General features: G+C 53.1%; 2 protein-coding genes and 1 long non-coding RNA gene across 11 annotated transcripts in view; 2 read left to right on the top strand and 1 right to left on the bottom strand.

Annotated features, from left to right (window-relative positions):
• TNFRSF10B (TNF receptor superfamily member 10b) overlaps window positions 1–3,140 on the top strand; it is a 49,735-nt gene extending 46,595 nt beyond the window's left edge. For all 8 annotated transcript variants that reach the window (XM_009455002.5, XM_016959224.4, XM_001158074.8 and 5 more), the window contains one exon: window positions 287–3,140. In XM_009455002.5, coding sequence (XP_009453277.3) covers window positions 287–600 — 314 coding nt within the window. In that variant the 3' untranslated portion in view covers window positions 601–3,140. The remainder of the gene's footprint in view (window positions 1–286) is intronic.
• RHOBTB2 (Rho related BTB domain containing 2) lies at window positions 3,074–23,759 on the bottom strand. 2 transcript variants are annotated; one of them, XM_519653.8, is made up of 10 exons: window positions 23,191–23,759; window positions 18,668–18,869; window positions 17,819–17,922; window positions 17,149–17,334; window positions 15,548–16,566; window positions 15,183–15,301; window positions 12,603–12,753; window positions 8,499–8,587; window positions 7,530–7,635; window positions 3,074–6,020 (listed from the first exon to the last, which is right to left on the bottom strand). In XM_519653.8, exons 2-10 carry the CDS (start codon window positions 18,857–18,859, stop codon window positions 5,803–5,805), a joined length of 2,184 nt encoding a protein of 727 aa, XP_519653.3. In that variant the 5' UTR covers window positions 18,860–18,869; window positions 23,191–23,759; the 3' UTR covers window positions 3,074–5,802. The 2 variants fall into 2 exon arrangements, with proteins under 2 accessions (XP_519653.3, XP_054512559.1); XM_054656584.2 differs by lacking the exon at window positions 23,191–23,759 and adding an exon at window positions 19,093–19,109.
• LOC134810840 (uncharacterized) lies at window positions 3,926–16,916 on the top strand. Its single transcript, XR_010159448.1, has 2 exons — window positions 3,926–4,144; window positions 15,177–16,916. It is a non-coding gene; the product is annotated as an uncharacterized LOC134810840 (long non-coding RNA).
• Window positions 23,760–24,132: the final 373 nt, after the last annotated feature.

The raw sequence follows: 24,132 nt of genomic DNA, 5'->3' as shown, positions 1-24,132 counted from the left end.
TTCTGCCTCTGTAACGTCCATCCATACTCCCCTGGTGGGTTCTCAGCCCTGTATGAGGGCTGATTCTCTGACGACTTTGACTCCCCGCAGTGCCTTGCGCGTGGGGGAGGCCAGGCAGTGTGGGCGCGCTCTCTGTGGATGGGAAGCGGGTGGGCGCTGGAGCGGCAGGTTTACCCGCACACGGGGCTCTCCAGGTTACCCGCCTTGGGTTCTGGGCCTGATGTGGGATCCTCTGCCCTTTCTGAGTCCCAACTCACCTGGCTGTCTCTGTGGCTTTCTCCACCAGCTCTGAGACAGTGCTTCGATGACTTTGCAGACTTGGTGCCCTTTGACTCCTGGGAGCCGCTCATGAGGAAGTTGGGCCTCATGGACAATGAGATAAAGGTGGCTAAAGCTGAGGCAGCGGGCCACAGGGACACCTTGTACACGATGCTGATAAAGTGGGTCAACAAAACCGGGCGAGATGCCTCTGTCCACACCCTGCTGGATGCCTTGGAGACGCTGGGAGAGAGACTTGCCAAGCAGAAGATTGAGGACCACTTGTTGAGCTCTGGAAAGTTCATGTATCTAGAAGGTAATGCAGACTCTGCCATGTCCTAAGTGTGAATCTCTTCAGGAAGTCAGACCTTCCCTGGTTTACCTTTTTTCTGGAAAAAGCCCAACTGGACTCCAGTCAGTAGGAAAGTGCCACAATTGTCACATGACCGGTACTGGAAGAAACTCTCCCATCCAACATCACCCAGTGGATGGAACATCCTGTAACTTTTCACTGCACTTGGAATTATTTTTATAAGCTGAATGTGATAATAAGGACACTATGGAAATGTCTGGATCGTTCCATGTTTGTGCGTACTTTGAGATTTGGTTTGGGATGTCATTGTTTTCACAGCACTTTTTTATCCTAATGTAAACGCTTTATTTATTTATTTGGGCTACATTGTAAGATCCATCTACACAGTTGATGTCTGACTTCACTTGATACTATATGATATGAACCTTTTTTGGGCGGGGGGTGCGGGGCAGTTCACTCTGTCTCCCAGGCTGGAGTGCAATGGTGCAATCTTGGCTCACTATAGCCTTGACCTCTCAGGCTCAAGCGATTCTCCCACCTCAGCCATCCAAACAGCTGGGACCACAGGTGTGCACCACCACGCCCGGCTAATTTTTTGTATTTTGTCTAGATATGGGGGCTCTCTATGTTGCTCAGGGTGGTCTCGAATTCCTGGACTCAAGCAGTCTGCCCACCTCAGACTCCCAAAGTGGTGGAATTAGAGGCGTGAGCCCCCATGCTTGGCCTTACCTTTCTACTTTTATAATTCTGTATGTTATTATTTTATGAACATGAAGAAACTTTGGTAAATGTACTTGTTTACATAGTTATGTGAATGGATTAGATAAACATAAAAGGAGGAGACATACAATGGGGGAAGAAGAAGTCGTCCCCTCTAAGATGTCACTGTCTGGGTTCCAGCCCTCCTGCAGATGTACTTTGGCTTCAATGACTGGCAACTTCTACAGGGGCCAGTCTTTTGAACTGGACAACCTTACAAGTATATGAGTATTATTTATAGGTAGTTGTTTACATATGAGTCGGGACCAAAGAGAACTGGATCCACGTGAAGTCCTGTGTATGGCTGGTCCCTACCTGGGCAGTCTCATTTGCACCCATAGCCCCCATCTATGGACAGGCTGGGACGGAGGCAGATGGGTTAGATCACACATAACAATAGGGTCTATGTCATATCCCAAGTGAACTTGAGCCCTGTTTGGGCTCAGGAGATAGAAGACAAAATCTGTCTCCCACGTCTGCCATGGCATCAAGGGGGAAGAGTAGATGGTGCTTGAGAATGGTGTGAAATGATTGCCATCTCAGAAGTAGATGGCCCGGCTCACTTCTGGTTATCTGTCACCCTGAGCCCATGAGCTGCCTTTTAGGGTACAGATTGCCTACTTGAGGACCTTGGCCGCTCTATAAGCATCTGACTCATCTCAGAAATGTCAATTCTTAAACACTGTGGCAACAGGACCTAGAATGGCTGACGCATTAAGGTTTTCTTCTTGTGTCCTGTTCTATTATTGTTTTAAGATCTCAGTAACCATTTCAGCCTCTTTCCAGCAAACCCTTCTCCATTGTATTTCAGTCATGGAAGGATCATTTATGCAGGTAGTCATTCCAGGAGTTTTTCGTCTTTTCTGTCTCAAGGCATTGTGTGTTTTGTTCCTGGACTGGTTTGGGTGGGACAAAGTTAGAATTGCCTGAAGATCACACATTCAGACTGTTGTGTCTGTGGAGTTTTAGGAGTCAGGGGTGACCTTTCTGGTCTTTGCACTTCCATCCTCTCCCACTTCCATCTGGCATCCCACACGTTGTCCCCTGCACTTCTGGAAGGCACAGGGTGCTGCTGCCTCCTGGTCTTTGCCTTTGCTGGGCCTTCTGTGCAGGACGCTCAGCCTCAGGGCTCAGAAGGTGCCAGTCTGGTCCCAGGTCCCTTGTCCCTTCCACAGAGGCCTTCCTAGAAGATGCATCTAGAGTGTCAGCCTTATCAGTGTTTAAGATTATTCTTTTATTTTTAATTTTTTTGAGACAGAATCTCACTCTCTCGCCCAGGCTGGAGTGCAACGGTACGATCTTGGCTCAGTGCAACCTCCACCTCCTGGGTTCAAGCGATTCTCGTGCCTCAGCCTCCGGAGTAGCTGGGATTGCAGGCACCCGCCACCACGCCTGGCTAATTTTTGTATTTTTAGTAGAGACGGGGTTTCACCATGTTGGTCAGGCTGGTCTCAAACTCCTGACCTCAGGTGATCCACCTTGGCCTCCCAAAGTGCTGGGATTACAGGCGTGAGCCACCAGCCAGGCCAAGCTATTCTTTTAAAGTAAGCTTCCTGACGACATGAAATAATTGGGGGTTTTGTTGTTTAGTTACATTAGGCTTTGCTATATCCCCAGGCCAAATAGCATGTGACACAGGACAGCCATAGTATAGTGTGTCACTCGTGGTTGGTGTCCTTTCATGCTTCTGCCCTGTCAAAGGTCCCTATTTGAAATGTGTTATAATACAAACAAGGAAGCACACTGTGTACAAAATACTTATGTATTTATGAATCCATGACCAAATTAAATATGAAACCTTATATAAAAAGAGGTGTGGTTTTTGTCTCCCACCCCCCAACCTCCCCCCTCCTGTGAATCAGCTCTGAGTGACAGGAAGCCAGGGCTGTGCTCCTGCTGGGACTCCTTCCTTCCTCCCTCCCCTCTGTTTTCAGGCTTGGCCTCCTGGGGGTGTTTCCTGAATCCGACTCCCCAGAGTTTAAAGAGCTAGGTTCCTGGGGACTGGGATTCATACCTCCTTCCCCTCTCTCTCCTGCCTGCTCCTCCCTCTGGGAACAGGGACACCAATGTTGGCCTGGCTCACCCACAGCCTCCCAGGAGAGTTCTCTGGGCTGCCGGGTTGCATCTGGTTCCGACAGCTCTCGGGGAATGGGCGGTGGGTCCCTGAAGTTGGGGGGCCGGCCCTATTTCTCAGGGAATCCTGTGGTCACTCTCCTATGGCTTCCTACAGCCCTGGGTCGACCTTCGCTTTCTCTGCCCCGGCCTTCCCTGCATCCCCACCAGGGTACCCAGGTTGCTCAGCGCTTCAGGCACCTAGGAGACCTATTTCCCGTTCCCCTTGCCCTGGAGGACCCGCTCTCCCTTTCGTCCACAGCTTCCGGGAGGCCCAGGTGTGCCCCCACGCTGTCCATCTTCCCTAGAAGTGGAGGTGCTCCGGGTTCCCCCTTCGTCCCCCGCGCCCTGCCCATGGGCTTCTGGGCCTCACTTGGAGCCCTGGGCTGCGCTGAGCTGCAGGGAGGCCGAGCAGCCTGTAGAGGGCAGCATACGCGTGGCTTTCCAGCCAGCCGCCCTGGAGGCCGTGGAGGGGAGGCAGCCACAGTCCTGGAGGGGCCTGGGCCTGGACAACATGGCTGCCCCCAGGGTTAAAGCCGCTTGTCCTCCAGCCGCCTGGTCTCTCTTGATGAGGATTTAACCTCTGGTCATTAGGTCCTGCCTGCTGCCTTTGTTTCGGGTTAGCTCAATCCCAGGCCTAACCAGCGTTTTCCTGGAGCCCACCCCAGGGCCAGGCCCTCTCAGCTAGAACATCTCTCTCAGGTAAGGCGACTCCTGAGCTCTGAGCCCACAGCCCCACTGCCTCCTGGCTCTGCCCCTCCTCCGTGGGACTCCATCTTTTACACCTAAAAAGAGTGTGGGTGGTTAAATCTGAGTCGGGGTTAGAAAACGGAAAGGGGCAATTGTGGCCCAGCTGCTGCCCCATGGGGGCTGGGAGCTAGTTTCAATCCCCCACATTCCTCCAGCCCCGCCCTCCTCCTCTCTAGACCAACTCTGCTTTTCCTCCTGCTCCATTCTCCCTCTTCTCCTTCCCCTTATCCCACCCCAGCAGTAATAAGGCTGTGTCCTGTGGCCTTTCACTACAGGTCAGTGCCCCTTTCCCTGACCTTTGGCCCCTATTGCAGCCCCCCAAAAACACCCACCATAAGCACCCTCTGAGGGTAAGGAAGGGAGCCTGCAGTCTCCAGATGGGCAAAAGCAAGAGTCTGGTGCCATTTAAGCCCCGAGACCAAACCCCTCTTTGCCGCCAGCCCGGGCCCCTCAATCACCAGCCCTCTAGAGGCCAGGCCCCTGTGCTGCCCTCGGAGCCAGCTGGCAGGGTCAGGGCCTCCGCAGTCAGAGAAGTGCCGAGTCCTTTCCTGAAAGGCATTGGAGTCGATTCTGCAACCTAAATCTTCACCTCCTCATCATGGGGGCCTCTGTTTATAGAAATGTGAGCTAGGCAGGGGCTTTTTCTGATTTTCATTCTTTGGAGGGATAGAGGACAGAGTGTTTGTTGATTTTTTGTTTCGGTTTCAGTTTGGTTGTCGTTGGTTTTTGTTTTTTTGCTAATTTTGCCTCACCCTATAAAAAGCAGTGCCACCCAGAGGCAGGGGAGGGCCCTGAGGAGCACGGGGTCGCCGTGCACTCATTCCTACTTCCTTCTCCACCTGTCCCAGCTGCTTCCTTTGGTTCCCATCTCCAAATATGAGGGTAAAGGAGGGGGTGAGGGAGAAGTTTCTTGTTGCACCAAGAGGCACTGCTTCCAGGCCTGGAGCTCCGAATGACCTGTGTCCCCATTCTCAGGTCTGTGCCAGCACAGCCCCCTGGGACGGAGGGACACTGGCGGGATACAGGCCTTTCCATGTCTGGCCTTTTGCAGCTGCACCCCAGGATGTAGAAGCCTTGAGTTGGGCTCTGAAGGCTCAATTTCTACCCTGACTTCTCCAGTGAGGGTGTGAGTAGGCTTCGTGTGGAAATGCCCACAAAACAAATGCAACACTCAAGTCCATCGGTGGAAAGATATGGCCAACAGGGACAGGACCCTCGAGGATCACTTCTGCTTGCTGGGAGTGGGGCTGCCTCCCTGGCCAGAGCAGCGACCAAGACACACAGAGAAGCCCCGGAGGCTGGGAGGCTTTCCCTTTGACTCTAGGGCTCTCAAACCCAGAGATAAAAGCCAGGGCTCTTCGCTCCTCCAAGCAGTTGTCTCCCGTCCTGCTTTGGGTCTGGGGACCTCTGCAGGTGGTTCCCGTTCTGCTCCACAGGGCTCAGCTCCTCTCTGGCTGAGCCACGGTGGGTGGTTAGAAGAGCTCCACCCTCTGGGTCCTGGTTACGTGGGCCCCCTGGTCCCTGTAAGGTGGATGGGGTGATGCGGAAGAGCAGAGGGGTGAAGGCGGATGGGGACAACAGCAGCAGGGTCAGAAGAGGGTGGCAGCATCTCAGACCACAGCCGAGGAGGAAGATGGGGATGAGGAGGAGGCTGCCGAGGAAGACGGGGAGGATGGACTGTTCCAGAAGAGCCAACGCCGCTTGGGCTGCCGCTTGAGGTGCAGGTAGTCCTCCTTCTCACGCTCCTTCCGTGCCCGCTGGTAATGATCTTCCTCCTTCAGGTACCACACGGGTGGCCACCGATGCTTCTCGAAATACTCCTGGTTTTCTGGAGCAGAGAGCAGGCAGCTTGGTTAGAAAGGAGACAGAGGGACAAGAGGAACGTGGGACACCAGCCCCACCCCACCACAAGGCCTGCAGCAGGCCTCCAGCCCAGCCCCCAACACATCCCCATGACCCACGGCACATGAGCCTCCGAGGCAAGCAAAGTTCCCAAAGAGCAGGGCTGAAAGTCAGCACTGGGGAAGGCCTTTCCAGCTGGGTTCCTTTCCAAAGACAGGGGCCATCTAGACAAGGGCTTCCTGTGCATTGGGAATGAAACAGAGGCGAAGGATAAGGGAGAAGGGGTAAGCGAATGTCGGCCAGGAGATACTCAGCATGGTTAGCGGATGAGAGTGGAAGTTTCTGGCCAGAGCTAAAGTTCCGAGGGGGAATACGGAGTCAGGACACAGCAGGACACAGCAGCAGACCAGAGGAACGGCTGGCCTTATTCTGCAGGGTATGGGGGGCCATGGAAGACTACTGTTTCAATGGAAGGTCTGGAAGTAGGGAGTGATGCTATTGGACCTGTGCTTTAGAAAGAAAATGCTAGCCTGGATGCAGTGGCTCACGCCTATAATCCTAGCACTTTGGGAGGCTGAGGCAGGCAAATTGCCTGAGGTCAGGAGTTTGAGACCAGCCTGGGCAACGTGGTGAAACCCCGTCTCTACTAAAATACAAAAAATTAGCCAGGCATGGTGGTGGGTACCTGTAATCCCAGCTACCCGGGAGGCTGAGGCATGAGAATCGCTTGAACCCAGGAGGCGGAGGTTGCAGTGAGCCGAGATTGTGCCACTGTACTCCAGCCTGGGCAACAGAGCAAGACTGTCTCAAAAAAATAAATAAATAAATAATTTTTTTTTAAAGTGTTGTAGTAGTGAAAAGGAGAGATCGGGGTGGAGACTTGGCAGCATGAGGCAAAAACACGGCAGCAGGGAGGAGGGTCATGGCAGAGTGGAGGGAGCCCAGAGAGGACCCCATGGAAAGAGTGGCAGACCCTTCAGGGAGGCCAGGGACACATCTCCCTGGAGCCTGTGCAGTTCCTGTTGAGTTCTAGGGCCTAAGAAATTAATCAAGAAGAGACAGGAGGCCTCAGAGGATGCCCAGACCTGGGTGGTCCAAGCTGTGGCCTGTACCCATTCCTGGGTTGTACCATCAATTTAGTGGGCCATGAGGAGCATTAGAAAGATGTACATATTTTCCTATATGTGTCCTGGGTCACAAGATGAAATGTATTTCTTATGGTATTCTGTCCAGAAAAGTCTGAAATCTACCAACTCTAGTCCAGTATCCTCTTCATACCTCTGAGAATGAGAAGCCCAGAGAGGCAGGGTGAGTTGCCCTCCAGGCCAGCATTTTTCCTGGGGCCCCTTGGCTTGGCTGGAGGCTCCTTTGCAGGCTGCTCCCAGCCCCAAGGTCAAGGATTACTGGCAGCCTCGGGGTCCCTGGGATTACATGGGAGCTGTGAACCCCTAAGGGGAGGGCAGCAGGTACTGCCAGGGCTGGCCCCGATGCTCACCTGGGGACATGGCCTTCATGTCTCGGGGGAACTTGCGGCACACATTGTTGTAGTTGGTGCAGATGTGGTGGAGACACCAGTCGGCCAGCTGGTACGCACAGTGGAACTGGGGACAGAAGGGAAGAACGTCTGTACTGAAATCCCCAGGGGAGAGGGTCTGCATAGACACCTCCAGCTGCCTTCAGAGCTGAAGCTCTGGTGCAGGGCAGGCAGAGGCCCTGCAGTTCTAGAGAGCCTGCGCCAGAGGCAAGGCCACACAAAACTGAGGAGGATGCTGCTGCCTCAGGCTCCTTGGCACCACCGCCAGCACCACCATCATCTCACCTCTGTTCTGCCCACTCCTGGCATCCTCGCTGCAGACACCAGAGCCCTATGTAGTGGCTTCATACTGCATCTGCCCTCCTCAGATCTCACTCTGCGTGACTTCTCTCTCCTCCACATCTGGGATCAAGGCAGCCTGCACGGAGGCACTGACAATGAGCTAAGGGAGCTGCCTTCCCAGGGGTGTCTGCAAGCCCTGCGTGAGCCGTGCTTCCACTCCACACACTAATCTTTGGTGGCTGAATTTCTGGCACTGTGAAGGCCACTGTGGGAGATTTGGCTTGTTTGTTTGGGATTAAGGGAGTAGGCGGTTAATTTCAGATGGAGAGTCCTCAGTGCCCCTTAAATGACCTCAGGCAGGCAGCAACCATGTGTAAGCCTGAGCCTGGGGTTCCCTCCCCAGCCCTACTGCTGCCTGCCTAAAGCCTCATCCCTTCCCCGCTTGGTCAGCTCCCCTCCGGGTACACCAGGGAGTTCCCCAGCTGCTTCCTGGCATGGAGGAGGAGATGGGCTATGCGCAGTCAAAGAGCCCAGTCCGATGACAGGTTCTCCCACATAGACCATCTTCCACCCCTTCCCATTCGCAGCCAATGGGCAGGCAGAGTGTAGAACTGAGACTGTTGTAGATTCCCTCCCCTGCCATGATACCTGAGCCAGTTCCAGGAACACAAGGACGTCCCCATCGATGTCCACCATCATCTGGGTCGCTTCCATCAGCCCGGTCACTGTGTACTGCTCTGTAACACACACGGCCACCAATCAGCTGAAGAAGCACATGACCTGTGCTCACCCTGCCCCACCACATCCCCCAGCTCACTTCAGGGTGAGGAAAACCAGGGCCCGGGCAGGTCCCAACAGGCCAGGAAAGGCCCCAGGCTATGAAGTCTGCTGCCACCAGGGGGACCCCAGGGATGACAGCAAGAGCTCAACGGGGTAGGGTAGGGAGAAGGAGGACATTGGAATTACCTAAGAGGATTTTTCAAACTACGTATGTCCCGTGACATAATCTGATACAGGTAGGGTCAAAGTTCCCAACAGAACCAGCCTCTGATACAAAAGGGAGAGTGTGTGAAACCTCATGTCTGCTGATCACAGAAAAAGGCTGAGAACTGTGAGTTAGAACTAAGAGTTAAGTCTAGTTGTTTGTTTTAATTTAAATTTTGTAACAAATTGTGTACTAACCTTGTATTTTAAGTTAAAACACTTATATTGAAGAAGTAAACACCCTTGGTTCTGAATTTTAATTAGAAGTATCAGTATAAACTCATGAGGTATCTTATCTTTAAAAAGATCAATATATTTCCCAGCTCTGCCCCCAGAAAAGACCTAGAAACAACAGTCCATCCCAGTACAATGAGCATTCCTAGTGCACATAAATACCAGTTCCACTTCCAACACAAGAAACTAGGACTTCCTGGAGAAATGGCTGATTCCAGGTCTGGGGCACAGAACCTTCAAGAGGAACCTAGAACATCCCATCATTCCAGATAGAGAGGAAGCTCGTAAGACTCTGGAGTCAAGCCAAAGAGTGCAGGATTTGAGCTTCAGCAAGGATAACTGCAATTAACTGAAACCAATCAAGAATGTTCAAATCTAAGAGATCATCATAATACTTCAAAAACAAACAACTGGCCGGGCACGGTGGCTCACGCCTATACTCCCAGCACTTTGGGAGGCCAAGGCGGGTGGATCACTTGATGCCAGGAGTTCAAGACCAGCCTGGCCAACATGGTGAAGCCCTGTCTCTACTAAAAATACAAAAATTAGCCGGGCGTGTTGGTACCTGCCTGTAATCCCAGCTACTCGGGCAACTGAGGCATGAGAATCTCCTGAACCTGGGAGGTGAAAGTTTCAGTGAGCCAAGATCACATCACTATACTCCAGCCCAGGTGACAGTAAGACTCCATCTCCAAAAATAAAAAATAAAAGTAAAAAATAATGTAAAAAACCATGCTGTAGTGTTTAATGACACACACTTGGATGATAAAACTATAAAGGAAAGTAAGGAAGTATGCCCATAAAAAGTGCCATAAAAAAAAGGAATACTAGGCAAAGGGCTTCCTCTTAGGGAGGAGAGAGGGGTCTGTGAGAGAGGGAGAGGTGGAGGACTTCTGGTGGCCAGCAAGGTTCTAGTTCCTGACATAGGTCATGAGTAGAAAGGCATTTTCTTTATAATAATTCATTAAACTAGGCCAGGCTTGGTGGCCCACGCCTATAATCACAGCACTCTGGGAAGCCGAGATGGGAGGATCACTTGAGGCTGGAGTTTAAGACCAGTCCAGGCAACACAGTGAGACCTCATCTCTGCAAAAAATTTAAAAATTAGGCCGGGTGTGGTGGCTCACGCCTGTAATCCCAGCACTTTGGGAGGCCAAGGCGGGTGGATCACTTGAGGTCAGGAGTTCAAGACCAGCCTGGCCAACATGGCAAAACCCCATCTCAAATTACAAAACTTAGCTGGGTGTGGTGGTGTACGCCTATAGTCCCAGCTACTCAGGAGGCTCAGGAAGGAGAATCGCTTGAACCCAGGAGGCAGAGGGTGCAGTGAGCCGGGATCGCACCACTGCACTCCAGCCTGAGAGACCAAGTGAGACTCTATGTCAATAAATAAATAAATAAATAATAAATAAATAAAAATATATTTAAAAATTAGCTGGGTGTGATGAGGCAGGCCCATAGTCCAAGGTACTTGGGAAGCTGAGTTGGGAGGATCGCTTGAGCCCAGGAATTTGAGGCTGCAGTGAACTATGATCAGGCCATTGCACTCCAGTCTGCGTGACAGAGCAAGATCCTGTCTCTAAAAAAACATAATAACAATAATAATTCAGTAACCTGAACATATGTTTAATATGCTTTTATGTATTTGTGTTCTACTGAGCAATAAAAGTTTTCAGCTTGAATTAATGGCCTCATAGGAAGCATATCTCACAAAACTTAAACCATCGCCAATTATATAAAACTTGGCATCTTCCCCTGATCCTTAACAAGGCAGATATAAACATTTTTGTGTATGTTCCCTAGTGTGTATCGATAATTTCATGAAAAGCTACTTAACATTATTTTCAATAAGCCTTTCCATGCAGCAGTCTAGTTTAACATTTTTAATGACTACCATGTGAAAACTGCCTGTGTGTGCTTCACCAACGGTTTTTCTGTGACTTGCTTTCAATTGCCTGCCATGACGAAATGAACTTCTAGAAATACCTTTATGCATTTTTCCCCTTTGGGTCATTTCTCTGGAGATAGTCTTTTAAAAGTGGAATTATTCCACCTAGGAATTTGAAGTTTTATGTGCTCTGAGAAGATCACACCATTTTTTTATGGACAGCAAAACAAGATATACTGTTGTAGCTGGGATCTTTAGATGCCTCTCTTGCTACCTGCCCCAAAGTTCCCTTTATCCCCTTCTGGGGACCCTGGACTCCCACTGCAGCCTCCGCTCTTAATATTCTGGTTCTGATCAATGATTTCTGCCTTCTTTCCGTAACCCAGCCCCACCTTATCATTCATTTTTCCTCATGGATTGCTGTTTTCCCTCATATCTGAGCCCCGATCTTGATCATCTGCCTGGACCCCAGCAGCTCTGACACTGGGTTCTTCCCTGAATCTCAACTCAGTATGTGAGGATGTGCTCTCTGTCCCCGACCTATGCAAGAATATTAACCTCGGCATCAACACCAGCGCTGGTACCCATGCCGCCACCACTAGCAACTCAAATGCCAACTCCAACATGAACGAGAGCCATCTGCCTGCCTGGGTCTCTGGCCCCAGGCTCCCTTCACCCCACGAGCACCACTTCTCTTCCCTGGCCCCTTGGACCCAGACTGCCTGCCGCTGGCTCTCCCCCATGACTCAGTTCTTGTTCCAACTCAGAGAGCCCCTGGGATTGGTCCACACTAAAAGCTGAGCTCCGGCTCGTACAATCTGTGCAGGGACTAAGGAGTGGCAGGGATGTTTGTGTGCTGTTTCTGGAAAGAGGATGAGAAGGTGATGTCAAAGGTAGGGGAAGAAGAAAAAAGGCAAAAGAAGAAGAAGAAAAATAAAAGGAAAGGAAGAAGGAGGAGAACCACAGGGTAGAAATGTGGGAATTGTGTTCTATTATTTTTTGACTTCTTAAGCTTGTCCAAGTGAAGCCAAGCAAAGAATATAAAGCACTGTCATGTTCCATTTTTTGTTTGTTTGTTTTTGAGACACAGTTTCACTCTGTCACCCAGGCTGGAGTGCAGTGGCGCAAACTCAGCTCACTGCAAACTCCACCTCCCGGGTTCAAGCAATTCTCCTGCCTCAGCCTCCCGAGTAGCTGGGATTACAGGCGCCTGCCACCAAACACAGCTAATTTTTATATTTTCAGTAGAGACGGGTTTCATGGCAGTTTGCCATGACGGGTAAGACCATGTTGGCTAGGCTGGTCTTAAACTCCTGGCCTCAAGTGATCCTCCCGCCTTGGCCTCCCAAAGTGCTGGGATTATAGGTGTGAGCCTCTGTGCCCAGCCTCATGTTCCATTTTGTTGGGTTTAAATCGCCTTTGGAGACAGCCTCTCAGGTGACCCCATCAAACATGCCCCACACCACCCTTCTTCACTCCATGTCCTCATCCAGAACTCTGTGCCCATCAACAGATTCCATTTCATGTACGCTTAGTCCCTTGGACATCAGCTTGTCCCCCAGGAGAGACGTGAGAGGAGAACATTGCACCTTGGGGTTTCCCTGGCCTCTGCCGCGGGGAGGTCCCCGAGTGCACTGCTTAGTTACCTGTGAGGGCAACCAGGTGTGGCAGGCAGAGGCGGTTGGCTAGAATGATGAGCTTCATGTCATCCAGGTCGGGGCTGGAGGTGAACATGCCGGTGTAGAGGTATTCCAGCACGGCCCGCATGCAGCTCTTGCTTGTGTAGGGAAACACCACCTGGGGAGGGAAGGAGTGAGCGGACAGCAATGAGATCCTGCTTAGGAGAAGATGAACTGAACCCTGAGAAATTGAAGAGCTCTGGCCCTCACACCCGGGCTCCCCCAGACGGGCAGCCTTCCCTGTGCTGCATGTGTATCTGCTGAGAAGACCCTGAGAACACCTGACCCCTAGAGCGACAACCTGTGCTGAGCCCCAGTTTGCTGACAGCACCAGAGTACAGGCCTCTACTATCATTTATGTGTTTATTTTTAGAAACAGGGTCTTGTTATGCCATCCAGGATGGTCTTGAACTCCTGGTCTTAAGCATTCCTCCTGCCTCAGCCTCCTCAGTAGCTGGGACTATAGGCACAAGCCATGGCGTCCAGCTTCTAAACTCTTCCAAAGGGACCCGGATGCTACTCACTGGCACCCTTTGGAAGCCGCTCTTGCTCACGGGATGCTTGAAGGAGGCCTTCTGGTCACCTCAATCTACACCTCAGTCCCTCCCATCCCTGCACAGAACAGAAGTGGGATACAGAATAAGTAAGGCCCACGGCAGCTGATTTCTTTCTGTCTGCTCAAAGCTGCTGCTTTGGGCCTCCAGGATCTCTTGAGAGCAGCGCTGTAACACAAACTGCCTTCTCATCAGGCTCTCCAGGCTGTGCTGGGAACTGGCTAGAAGTTTAAAGCTGGCGTCTACAGTACCGAGAAGTGCCCGGGGCTGGCAGGCCCCTGGGGCTTGTGAGAGCTCCTAGTCTCACATTTTGTATATCCAAATCCTACTCCCACTTCAGAGACCAACTCCCAACGCTTCCACTTAGCCTTCCTTAAGTACTTCCTTCCCAGAAATCTTAGAAAATGCACATTCCACATCACGGGATGCGATGCAGCCTTGTGCTTGGTTCTGTTTTTCATTCAAGCATTTGGTGAGCATTTCCCAAGAGACTGGCGCTGAGAGGGTTTTTGGCAGAAGGAAAAAGACCCAGTCCCTGCGCTCAGAAGCAGTTACAGAACAGTAGGGGAAACTGTGTGGACGTTCAGAACTCCACACGCCTGCACAAAGTCGAACCTCGTTAACTACAAGGTTCGACGACACTCAGTGATGGGCAATTGAGGTCCAGGAGTTCAGAGCACACCAAGGGCTACTGCCCAGGCTACTCTGCTTGGAATGGAAAAGAGACCAAACCTAAGAGAATATTTCTAAGGACACATTGATAGGCTTCTTCCAACCCTAAGTTTCCAATCTAGGTGAGTGAGAAAGTGGTGGCATCGTGAGAGCTAGAGGGTCACTGATTAGAGAGGCAGGTGGTTCTATTAAGTATGCTTTTCCTTCCCTTCCTCCCTCCCTCCCTCCCTTCCTTCTTTTCTCTCTCTCTCTCTTTTTTTTTTTTTTCTTTTTTTCTGTAGAGATGGTGTCTGTGTTTCCCAGGCAGGTCTCAAACTCCTGGGCTCAGGCAATCCTCCCACCTCAGCCCCTCAAAGTGCTGGGATTACAGGTGTGAGCCACCCCCTACACCTATTTTCTGTATTTTGATGCTTTGACAACTAAAGCCTTGCTGGCCCTATAGGGACTGCCTCCCTCAGGGCTGGCCAAGTCCTAGGGATAGTGAAGGAGTTGCCTGCAAGCGTGCCTTTCATATGCAAACCAACCAATCCAGAGCCCACAGCCCACTACCTCCCCTATGGGCTCTCACACTCCAGGCCACTGTTCACCTGCCCTAATCCCCCTAGAGCCAGGTGACAGACAACTAGAGACAGCCTCTAGGCCCCAGAGCTGGCTAACATTATTCAAACAGCTAATCCTAAACCTGCTCAACCTGCCTCGCCCATTCCCTCCCACGGAAACCCTCTGCCTCCTGATTGACCCCAGAGCTTCCCCATGTGACCCCCAGCCATGGTGGTGTGGCATGCCCCCTTTTCTTGGGATCTGTAACAAGTTGTCTTATCAATGACAGCCATCTTGCAATCTGTGGGCCTCTCTACACCTCAATAATAATAAAACCTATCTTTTAAAACAGTGATGCATTCAGTTGTTTCAGGTGTGTCAGGGAGGCAGTAAGGTACAAAGCAAAGAGCCAAGGAATGGAAGTCCTGAGTTCAAGTCCTAACTCTACTTCCAACTTCATACAAGTCACTTAACTTCTCAGGGGCTCCCTTTCCTAGATATACGGTAGGAGTGGCACATGTGTAAGTTGCGTGTCAATTCAATGAGATAATGAACAGAAAGTGCTTTCTAAACTCTCAAGTTGAGGTGTCAGTGTAATTCCCTTTCCTGGTGTATTGTATAATCCTTAGCTCCAGGAACCACCTCATAAACCTCTCTTGGGCCCATCACCCTGTGGTTAGCACACAGTCAACGAAGAAAGTACCCTGAGTGGCAGTGCCTCAGATGTAAAGGGTGCAAATGTCTCACTCCCTCCTTCCCCCCTTTGTGTCCTCAGCCTTACCTCCCGGGTGGAGCTCTCCACAAATGGCCCCCCAAACATGGCAGCCATCCAGTCACAGCTGGAAATCAACAGGGGCTTGTGGGCGCTGATGGTGCCATCATCCAGGATGAAGGTCACATCTGTCCAGAAGAAGCATCACAGGAGGACTGGTGAAAGAAGTTGGGAGAACAAGCCCCAAGGGGAGCCACAGAGCCTCCTCCTGAACCCAGAAGATTCGGGGCACGGAACAAACCCGCTCCCAGCTGGGGAAAACCAGGCTTCAAAAGCATGGCAGCCGCAGCTCCAGGACACCAGGAGCTGAGACCGACAGGCAATGCTAATAGCACCAATGCAGAACCCCCTTGCTTTCCAAGCTTGTTCCATACCTGAGAAGGTGCCTTTTGCCAAGCACTCCTTAACCCGGTTGGTCCGGCGGACGTGGAAGGCCTTGGTGATCTCCTGGTTCATGAAGGCCTCATTGTTGAGAATATTGGCCACCATCATGCGCAGATCGAAGACCTCGAGCAGCTCAGCAATGTGGGCAATGTGCATGAGGTCACGCTCGTTCTCATCTAGCTCCCCCGTGTACAGGTACTTGAGGACAGCCCGGAAGGGCCCCGGCTGGATGGAATTGTCCATCTTCACCACCACCATCAGCCGGGATTTGTAGGTGAGAGGATCTTCTGCCATCTCTTCCTGGATGCTCACAAAAGCTCGGCTCCAGGAAGACAGCACACGACCCCTGCCCGGTAGGTACCCTGTTCCGTTGCCCCGTAAGATCCCGTCGCTGGTGGAAGCACGGAGGCCAGCAGGACCGGAGCCCCCAGCCTCATCCACGCTCTCGCACACGTCAAAGCTGGCTGCTCGGAGCAGGAAGTCTCGCCCATGGTGGTGGTGGTGATGGTGGTGCTGTTGATCAGAGTGGCCCTGGTGGTCCTCTGGGTGGGTGCCCCCTGGCTCCGAGGGGCCCCCCAGCTCCCCCTCACTCAGGTCCATGAGGAACAGGTCATAGAACTTGGAGGAAGAGGTGGAGAGGTAGATCTTGTGGGCAAAGATGCGCACCCGCTCCTGCAGCACCAGGATGACGTCCGCGCAGAGCGGGTCCTCCAGGAGGTGGGCGGGGCACTCCTCGCTGCTGGAGGGAGGGTCGGGCACCACGATGATCGGGGGCGGTGGCTTGGGGGGTAGGAAGGGTGCCTGCAGCAGAGGCCGCTGCACATTGCGGAGGTGGGACTTCCAGAACTGCAGGTGGCGGCGGGAGATGAGTGCAGCTCGGATGGCGTTGTCAAAGACGTCCTTGATGCCGAACTGGGCCACCACGCTGGTCTCATAGTAGGGGATGCCCAGCTCCTTGGCCACCTCCCGACCCTTCTCTGGGGGCAGGATTTCATTAGGTTTGATGGGCCTGGTAGGTTCGAGAAGGAAACCAAGCTTGTGTTGGTGGTGGAGGGAGGCTGCCTGTTCTTCCACAGGCTGGAGGGACTCTGCTCAGGATCTGGGTGCCAATCCCCACCCACTCCTGCCCTGCTCTGTCTGGCCAAATCCCATCAAGCTCCTTCAAGGTCCACCCCAAGCCCTTTTTCTTCCAGAAAGCTTTCCCTACTATGCCAGGCCCCAGTGACCTCCCCAGTACAAAGCCGTGACAGCACTGCCTCTCTGGCAATTAGCAGGCAATGCTTCACATGGGTATTTAACATGCTCACATATTTAGTTTATCCCTCAGCAAAATTATAGGACTTTTTCATGCAAATATCACCTCTTCCTCTCTATTTTTCTTCATGATGCTTTACATAGCACTGCCCACACCAGAGGTGTGCAACAGGTATATGAATGAATGAATGAATGAGCATGCTTGTTGACTCCCAATGAAAGCTTGCTCCAAATGGAGGGAGAGATATCAGGCTCAGTGGAATTCCCCCAGGGCTGAGCAGGGAGCCATGGTGAGGCACCCATCCATGTCTGTCTCCTTGGTACCAGCACCTCCTACCTAGCCAAGGGTCGCCTAGCCCTGTTGACAGCCTCCAGGTCAGCGTAGCGCAGGTCCAACTGGCAGCCCACCAAGATGACAGGTGCTCGGGGGCAGAAGTGCTTGATTTCTGGGTACCACATGGTCTTGACATGGTGGAGGGAATTGGGGTTGGCAATGGAGAAGCACAGAACCACCACATCAGATCTGCGGGTGGGAAAGTAAGGTTACGGGCAGAGAAACAAGCGGTAGCTTACCTGGTCCTGGAACATCTGCCCCACCCCAGCCCTGTACAGTCCCACACCTGGCTTAGGTATCTGCTCACGTGCTCTTGACACAAAACATATAATCACAATACCTCCAATTTATGTGGCACTTTAGAGCTCAAGACTTGTTTTGGCCTCACAGCTATTTTGTGAGTTAGAAATGGCCGTTTTCACCACTTCACAGCTGAGAAACATCATCTCAGAGCTACTAGGCACAGAGCTGGAACTCAATCCAGGCTTCCTGATCCTGGGCCCAGGCTCCCTTCACTGCCCCAGGCTGCCCCAGCCTCCATGAGGCTCTGCCAGAGCTGTTTTCTCCACTTCTTCTTGCCAGCTGAAATTTCACAGAGGTGCTTGGTTCCTGGGAAAAGCAGGGAAAAACCCACCCTGTTGGTTCTCTGCAGGCGGCCAGAGGCCTTCCCTACCTCCCATAAGCAAAGCGACGGTCTTTGTGGTGGTCTCCAAAGGTGTCCCAGAGGCGCAGAGAGACGCTGACATCATCTACCACGTCTCGGGAGCGTTCCAGCACCTGGGGACGGGGAGGAAGAGTGGGACTCAAAGGCAGCAGTTTTGGGGACCTCTGCTTGCCACCTCAGGATAAGCGCCGGCTGACACCTAGGGGCCCCAGACATCACTGGGCATGGAGGGACAAGGCTGGCATCGCCCACTGTGCACCCTGCACAACTTTCATCCACGTAAAATCTCTGTAGAATCTATAACAAGGGTGGCCTCCAAGCCGACCAGGAGTGGAAGAGACCCTAAGCAGGTGGAAGAGACACTAAGAGGGTAGCAGAGACCCTAAGGGGGTGGAAGAGACCCTAAGGGACTGCTATGGGTGTGGAAGGGGCCTCTTTGGGAGCTGACCCTTGTTCCTGGCTTTCCTTGCAAACTGCATGTTTGTGAGCCTCTGGTCTTTTGCTATCAGCTGCCAGCTTCTTTGCTCCTCTCAGCTTGTATCTCTTCCAAGCCCCAGCCCCCCAGTGCTCCCCATTACTTAGGGCTGTGACTACATACAATGCGGTACCCCAGACAGAGATGGAGTCCCAGGCACCAGCTCAGTCCCTGAAAACACAACCAGCCAGAGACACTTCCCTGGGGCAGGCTTGGCTTAAACCTCTCTCCAGGGGCTCCTTCCTCTTCAGCTGCCCCCACCCCATCCTGTCCCACCCCTAGAGGGCTCCCGTGAGCTCTGGAGACACCAAGCTATGCCTCAGGAAGCCCCCAAGCCCAGACTCATGGCGTGGACCCCCAGCCAGGTAGCCCTGCAGCCTTACCTCCTGGCACACACGATATTGGTCGATGGCCCATACTGTGGGCACATGCGTGGCCAGCAGCTGGTACTGGGTGAGGGTGGCATTGCAAGCGCGGGCACAGATGAGCCTGGTCTTACCCACGGCGTTGTCCCCCACCACAACGCACTTGATGGTCTCTACGTTTGGCCTTTCATAATCCATGTCAGAATCCATTAAACGGGACCTGAGGGAGAGGAGGGAGGCGGTCAGGACGGCATGGCATGCCAGCTCGCTGTGGGCCAGGGCCAGCACCCGCAGCTCTCCTCAGCCAGGCTGCCCCCTCTGCAAGCCCCGGAGCTGACAGGAGGAGGAAGGAGTGGGCAATGTTCTGGGCAAGAGCTCTGCGAGGGTCCAAGGGGCCAGGAGCCCATTCAGGCTGAGAGGAGCAGTGTCACCAGATGGGCCACCTGTCCCCTTCCTGCTCCCACGATCCTCCAGCTGTGCGTCTGGATGAAGGAGACTTGCGCGAGATCACCAGTGGAGCTTGCCGAGGCCCTGCCCTGTCCCCTCTCCAGAGAGGGCAGCTCACTCCTCATCTTCTCTCCTCCTCCTTCCCCGGCAGAGCAGTGGCAGCAGAACAACAAACAGCTGAGAGAAGCAGAGTCGGCCAGGTCCCCACCCCTTCCCAGCATGCCTGAGGGCAGGGCACTTTAAAATTTAATGGACTTGTCAGAACTGGGCAGCAGCTCTCCTGGCCTCCACTCTTTCCCTTGCCCTCTCTGGTGGTGGTGGATTTCCAAGCCCTAGCCTGCCTAAGTGCATGCTTCAACCCCAGACCCCAGTCCCCTTTATGGAGATGCAAGAGTTTTTCCTCCCAGCCTCTCTAGGATGGGGAGGTTTCTGGATGCACCTGACCAGCCCAGGGGCCTCCCTTTCTCTACTCTGGGTCTGTCCTGTTGCCCATGTGTCATGCTCAGCTACAGGTCCAGCTTTCAGATGCGGGTGAGGGGAACCACAGGCCTATGATGATACAGTCAGTGGCCAATGGGCCTCTACTTCCCCTACGGGGGGCTGTCCTCCCAGCACCCTGCCCCCAGCGTCAGAGAGTGAGATCCACCTCCACCCTCTTCTGCCCTTCCCATTCCTAGGGAGGATGATCCTCAGGCTGAAGATCCCAGGCAGCTGGCACTCCTAGGTGATGTTCACTAAACTGGCTACATGGGTGATGGGGTTGCCAGAAAGCAAAAGATCAGAAACTTGAGCCTGAATTTCTGGGCAAATGCTTGCCTCAGTTGCCTTCGATGTTGAGCAGAGAGGAAGTGGCTTGTCCACCCCCAGAGAGGGATGGCTTGAATGAACAAACAGAAGGCACTTCTGTAGTCAGATGTCATGTTCGTGTTTAAAAATCTGTCGCCAGGAGGCCCTGGCCTCGGCATCCACCCTCCTGGGATTAGGGAGCAGGGGCAGGGCCGGCGTGATTAGGACGCTTGGTTTCGCCAGCGTCATCTGCCCGCCCCGCTCACATTCCTGTGTGTATGAAAGTCGTCTGGGGGGGGCTTTAGCAGCCCGGAGTCATCCCTCCTAGGCTAAGGAAGGCTGAGCTCTGAGTGCTGGAGGCTGCCCAGGCACCCTGGCTGCTGAGCCATCCAGCCCAGAGCCAGGCCACCAGCAACAACAGGGAGGCTCCATTCCTGCTGGGCTGTAACTGGATGCCAGCATGCAGGGATGCAGACCGAAATATCCAAGTAACGATAGCAACTGGGATTCGCGCGAGTGGATGCATCTCAGCAACCTAAGCAAAAAGCGCAGCAAGGACTTCTCAATGAGACAATCTCTTCCTCCTTTTTGGAATGTTACAGGATCTGGACCCTTCAACGAGGTCTCCATGCAGTGCCCTCGTGGTCTCCAGGGCAACTGTACCATCCCTTCTCTCTCCTAACCCTCCCTCAGCAGACAACCGTTTTTTTTGTTTTTTTTTGAGACGGAGTTTTGTTCTTGACACCCAGGCTGGAGTGCAGTGGCATGATCCCGGCTCACTGCAGCCTCTGCCTCCTGGGTTCAAGTGATTCTCCTGCCTCAGCCTCCCAGGTAGCTGGGATTACAGGTGTGTGCCACTATGCCGGCTAATTTTGTATTTTTAGTAGATACGGGGTTTCGCCATGTTGGTCAGGCTGGTCTTAAACTCCTGACCTCAAGTGATCTGCCCGCCTTGGCCTCCCAAAGTGCTGGGATTACAGGCGTGAGCCACCACACCTGGCCCAGAGAACTGTTAAGAACTGTTATTCTAACCACAGGCTTCCTCCTCCCAATTCTCTCTCCTGAACTGAGGACTGGGAACTCCACTTTGACAGTTCCTGATCTCAAGTTGAGGAATGTGCTGGCGCCAGGAGGCAGCATCTGGGCTGTGGTTTCTGTTTTGTCGAGTGAATACCAAAACAGATATAATCCCAAATACAAAATATGTGCAGCTGGAGGATAAAGATTAAAACCCAAGAGCCAAAAGAACTTCTTTCTCAAGTTCCGATTCTCGCAGCATGTAGGTCTGTAGACAGAAGCGGGGGAATGAGGAGGCCTAATGGAGGGATGCCAGTTCTCAAATTCAGGAGCACCTTGACAGTGAGAATAATGCCAGGACACCAGCAGAGCAGTGCTGGGCCGAGTTCAGCTACTTTGTGATGAAAACACTGCTGCCCACCTGTGCTATGTCACCTCTAGGGTTAAGCAGTGGTCAGCCAATCAACAAGTGGAAATTGACAAATACTGTGCCATGAGTTTAGACATCAGACCTGCTGGGTTGCGCAACCCCTTCCATCCATTCCCCAGCCCCTTCAGCAGTCCCCTTGTCCTTCAGCTGCGTCTCTGTTTGTATCATCTCACCCTTTCTACCCTGTCCCAACTGCCTGACTAGCAAACTTCACTGTCCTATCTAGGAAGAGGCAAGTCACTTATATTTTCTGGGCATCAGTCTCCCCCTCTGGGAAATGGGTATGAAGACATTGGAAGAGTCTCCTGAACCGTGGTTAATTTGTGCCAAGAGAGGCTGGGCTGAAAGGAGGTATTTGTCTTCTTATGTAATATGGTATTATATAATGCTAGATTGCATATCTATATGTGTAATTATATCTCTCTTTAAGATACAGACTGGCCCAATTCAAGTGGCAGAACTCTTAGTCTAATCAGGCCTGTCTTAAAGGAGGATCCTGTCCTGGAGAGAGTGTGCCAAGAGTAATATAATTTTTGCCCTAGGATGTTGCTGATGTTGTATCATTGCTGATGTATGGTGATACAGCCCACTCATTGCTGATATATGGTGATACAGCCCACTCAGTGAGCTTCTCAGCTTCCCCTCTCCCTCTGGCTCTCTCTTCTTCCCTGACTCCAGACTCTCCCTCACAATTGCCTCATCCCCACTCAATCAACCTCCATAAACTATGACCTCCTCACCACCCAGCCCTGGGCATCACAACCCCCAACTCACTCCTCTTCCATGACAATCGCAAAGTCACTGGCATGTGTTCCTTCCATCCCTGTCCCATGATCCCTGTGCCCCTCTCCAAAAACAGCCTCCTGCCCACCGCTCTCCCAGCTCTTTGTACTTGATGCAAGCCAAAACCCAAGGTGTGCTGAAATTAGCTACAAACCTCGTGCTCTCCCAGTCCCACCCCCACACCCCTACACACACTCTTTGCAGAGCTCAGAAAGGGCCCCTTTCCCTCCCACAGCTGATAGGAGGCTTGTTCATCTGTGGCTGCCCTAGTCTGGTTGTCAAGGAAACAACAGAATCTCCCTGGGAGCCTGGCTTGTCTCCTAGCAACCAGTATCCCACATCATCTTACAAAATGGGAAAGGGAGGAAAATCCTGAAAATGAAGGTAAAATCAAGGGAGATGGATTGAATGGAGAATTGGAAGGAGAAGAACAAAGAGAGAGTGGACTCCGAATTCGGGGAGGCTCCCACGGGGGTCGCTGGCATTGCAAGAAGCCCCGTGCAGATCCAACAGAAAGCAAGGCCCAAAGGGACCCTGAATGGTCAGATTAAAGAAATGCAAGCCTAAACACAGATAAGCCCCCTCAAACCTAAAATGTGGACACATCACCAAACACCGCCAAGGATCTCCCCAGTAGTTTCACAGAACTCAGTTACATAGACTGCAATGGAGTTGAGTTCAAAGAACCAGCTCCAGAACCGCCAGCAAAACACCCCAATTCCACTGTTGTTTTGTGTTTGTTTTCTTAACAGAATCACTCCCACCACTCTGGACTGTTTTTCCTTTTTTCTGACACGCTACTCTGCACACACACAAAATAGAAATTAAAAAAATTTTAAACATCGAGAAGGGGGAGGGGCACGACACGCCGAGGCAATCAAGTCATCTTCCTTTCCCTAAAAACACCGGAAAGGATTAGTCTCCAGCCCCACTGTACCCAGCAGCCGAAGCCAGAGCCCAGGGACTAGCGGGGCCCGGGGAACGTAGCGAGGGGCGCAGCAGGGCAGGGAGGGCGGCGCGGCGCGTCTGCAAGGGCTGCTGGCCACCCCGCCATAACCGCAAGCAGCCATCTACTTACACCACTACATGTGACGGGGTGGCTTCTAGCGTGAGGAACACATCTCTTCCTGCTGAGCACGCTCATTTTAGTGAAATGTCAGGGGTCCCTCCGCGCCTGCAAGTTGGGACGACGCCGGCGCCGCCGCGCTGCTGCTGGGCTCCAGCCTCCCGGCCAGCTCGCGGCCACTCAGAAACTCCGGCAGGGCAGCCCAGGCCGGACGTGGGCCCAGGAGCGGACGCGCGCGCTGCACTGCAGCCGCTGCCCCTTCCGGATCAGCATCGCCCCGCGCCCCAGGCGCCCAATGTCACGGCGGCGCGCGGAGCCGGGCTGCGGAGGCTGCGGGCGCCGCGCAGGGGCGCCGGGAGAGGGGCGAGGTCGCCGCCGCTACGCGCCCGGGCCCGCGGCGAAGGCGCTGCCGCGAAGACGCCTGGCGCTGCAGTCCCAGGTACCGCTCGCGACCTCCTTTTTTCATTCACAAAAAAAGGATAGGGGAAAAAAAAAAGAAAAGAAAAAAACGGGAGGGTAAAAAAAGGAGGAGAAAAAAATCGCACCCAAGACGACAGCCGTGACGGGCCCCGCCCACTGCCGCGCGCAGTTGGTGGAAAGCGTTCGGGGGGCGGGGAGGGGGCGGGCGGGGGAAGAAGGGGATTGGACGCCCCGCAGACCCCGCCTCGCAGCACCGCTCCCGCCCACCGCCCGCGCTCTTCCGCCCCTCCCGCAGCGACGCCGCGGGGAGGGTCTCGGCTCGCGGGTCTGGGTGGCGCCGGTCCCTCCACCTGGCGAGGCGCAAAGGCTCTCCGGACGCCCACGGGGTTTTCCCCTTTCCTTCGGGAGGCGGGGGAGAACCTCTGAGAGGCATCCTAGTGCACCCTGGAAGGGATGCTGGTTGGAGGAGAACGTGTGGTTGTAAGCCCAGCCCCCCACCAGTTGCCCACGGGGAGGCGACGGCAGGGGCAGTCG

Source organism: Pan troglodytes, chromosome 7, assembly GCF_028858775.2.
Source record: "Pan troglodytes isolate AG18354 chromosome 7, NHGRI_mPanTro3-v2.0_pri, whole genome shotgun sequence".
Lineage (NCBI taxonomy): Eukaryota > Metazoa > Chordata > Mammalia > Primates > Hominidae > Pan > Pan troglodytes.
The sequence above is the reverse complement of the archived record's forward strand: the minus strand, read 5'-3'. Positions and strand labels throughout refer to the sequence as shown.

What these genes read in the sequence shown, in the direction of transcription:
- RHOBTB2 (XM_519653.8), bottom strand. Translation starts at nt 18,859, where the DNA reads ATGGATTCTGACATGGATTATGAAAGGCCAAACGTAGAGACCATCAAG. An exon ending in TGGAGAGCTCCACCCGGGAG is followed by an intron (nt 12,754 to 15,182) that starts GTAAGGCTGAGG and finishes TTCCCTCCCCAG; the next exon opens with GTGGTGTTTCCCTACACAAG. An exon ending in CATGAAGGCCATGTCCCCAG is followed by an intron (nt 6,021 to 7,529) that starts GTGAGCATCGGG and finishes TCTCTGCTCCAG; the next exon opens with AAAACCAGGAGTATTTCGAG.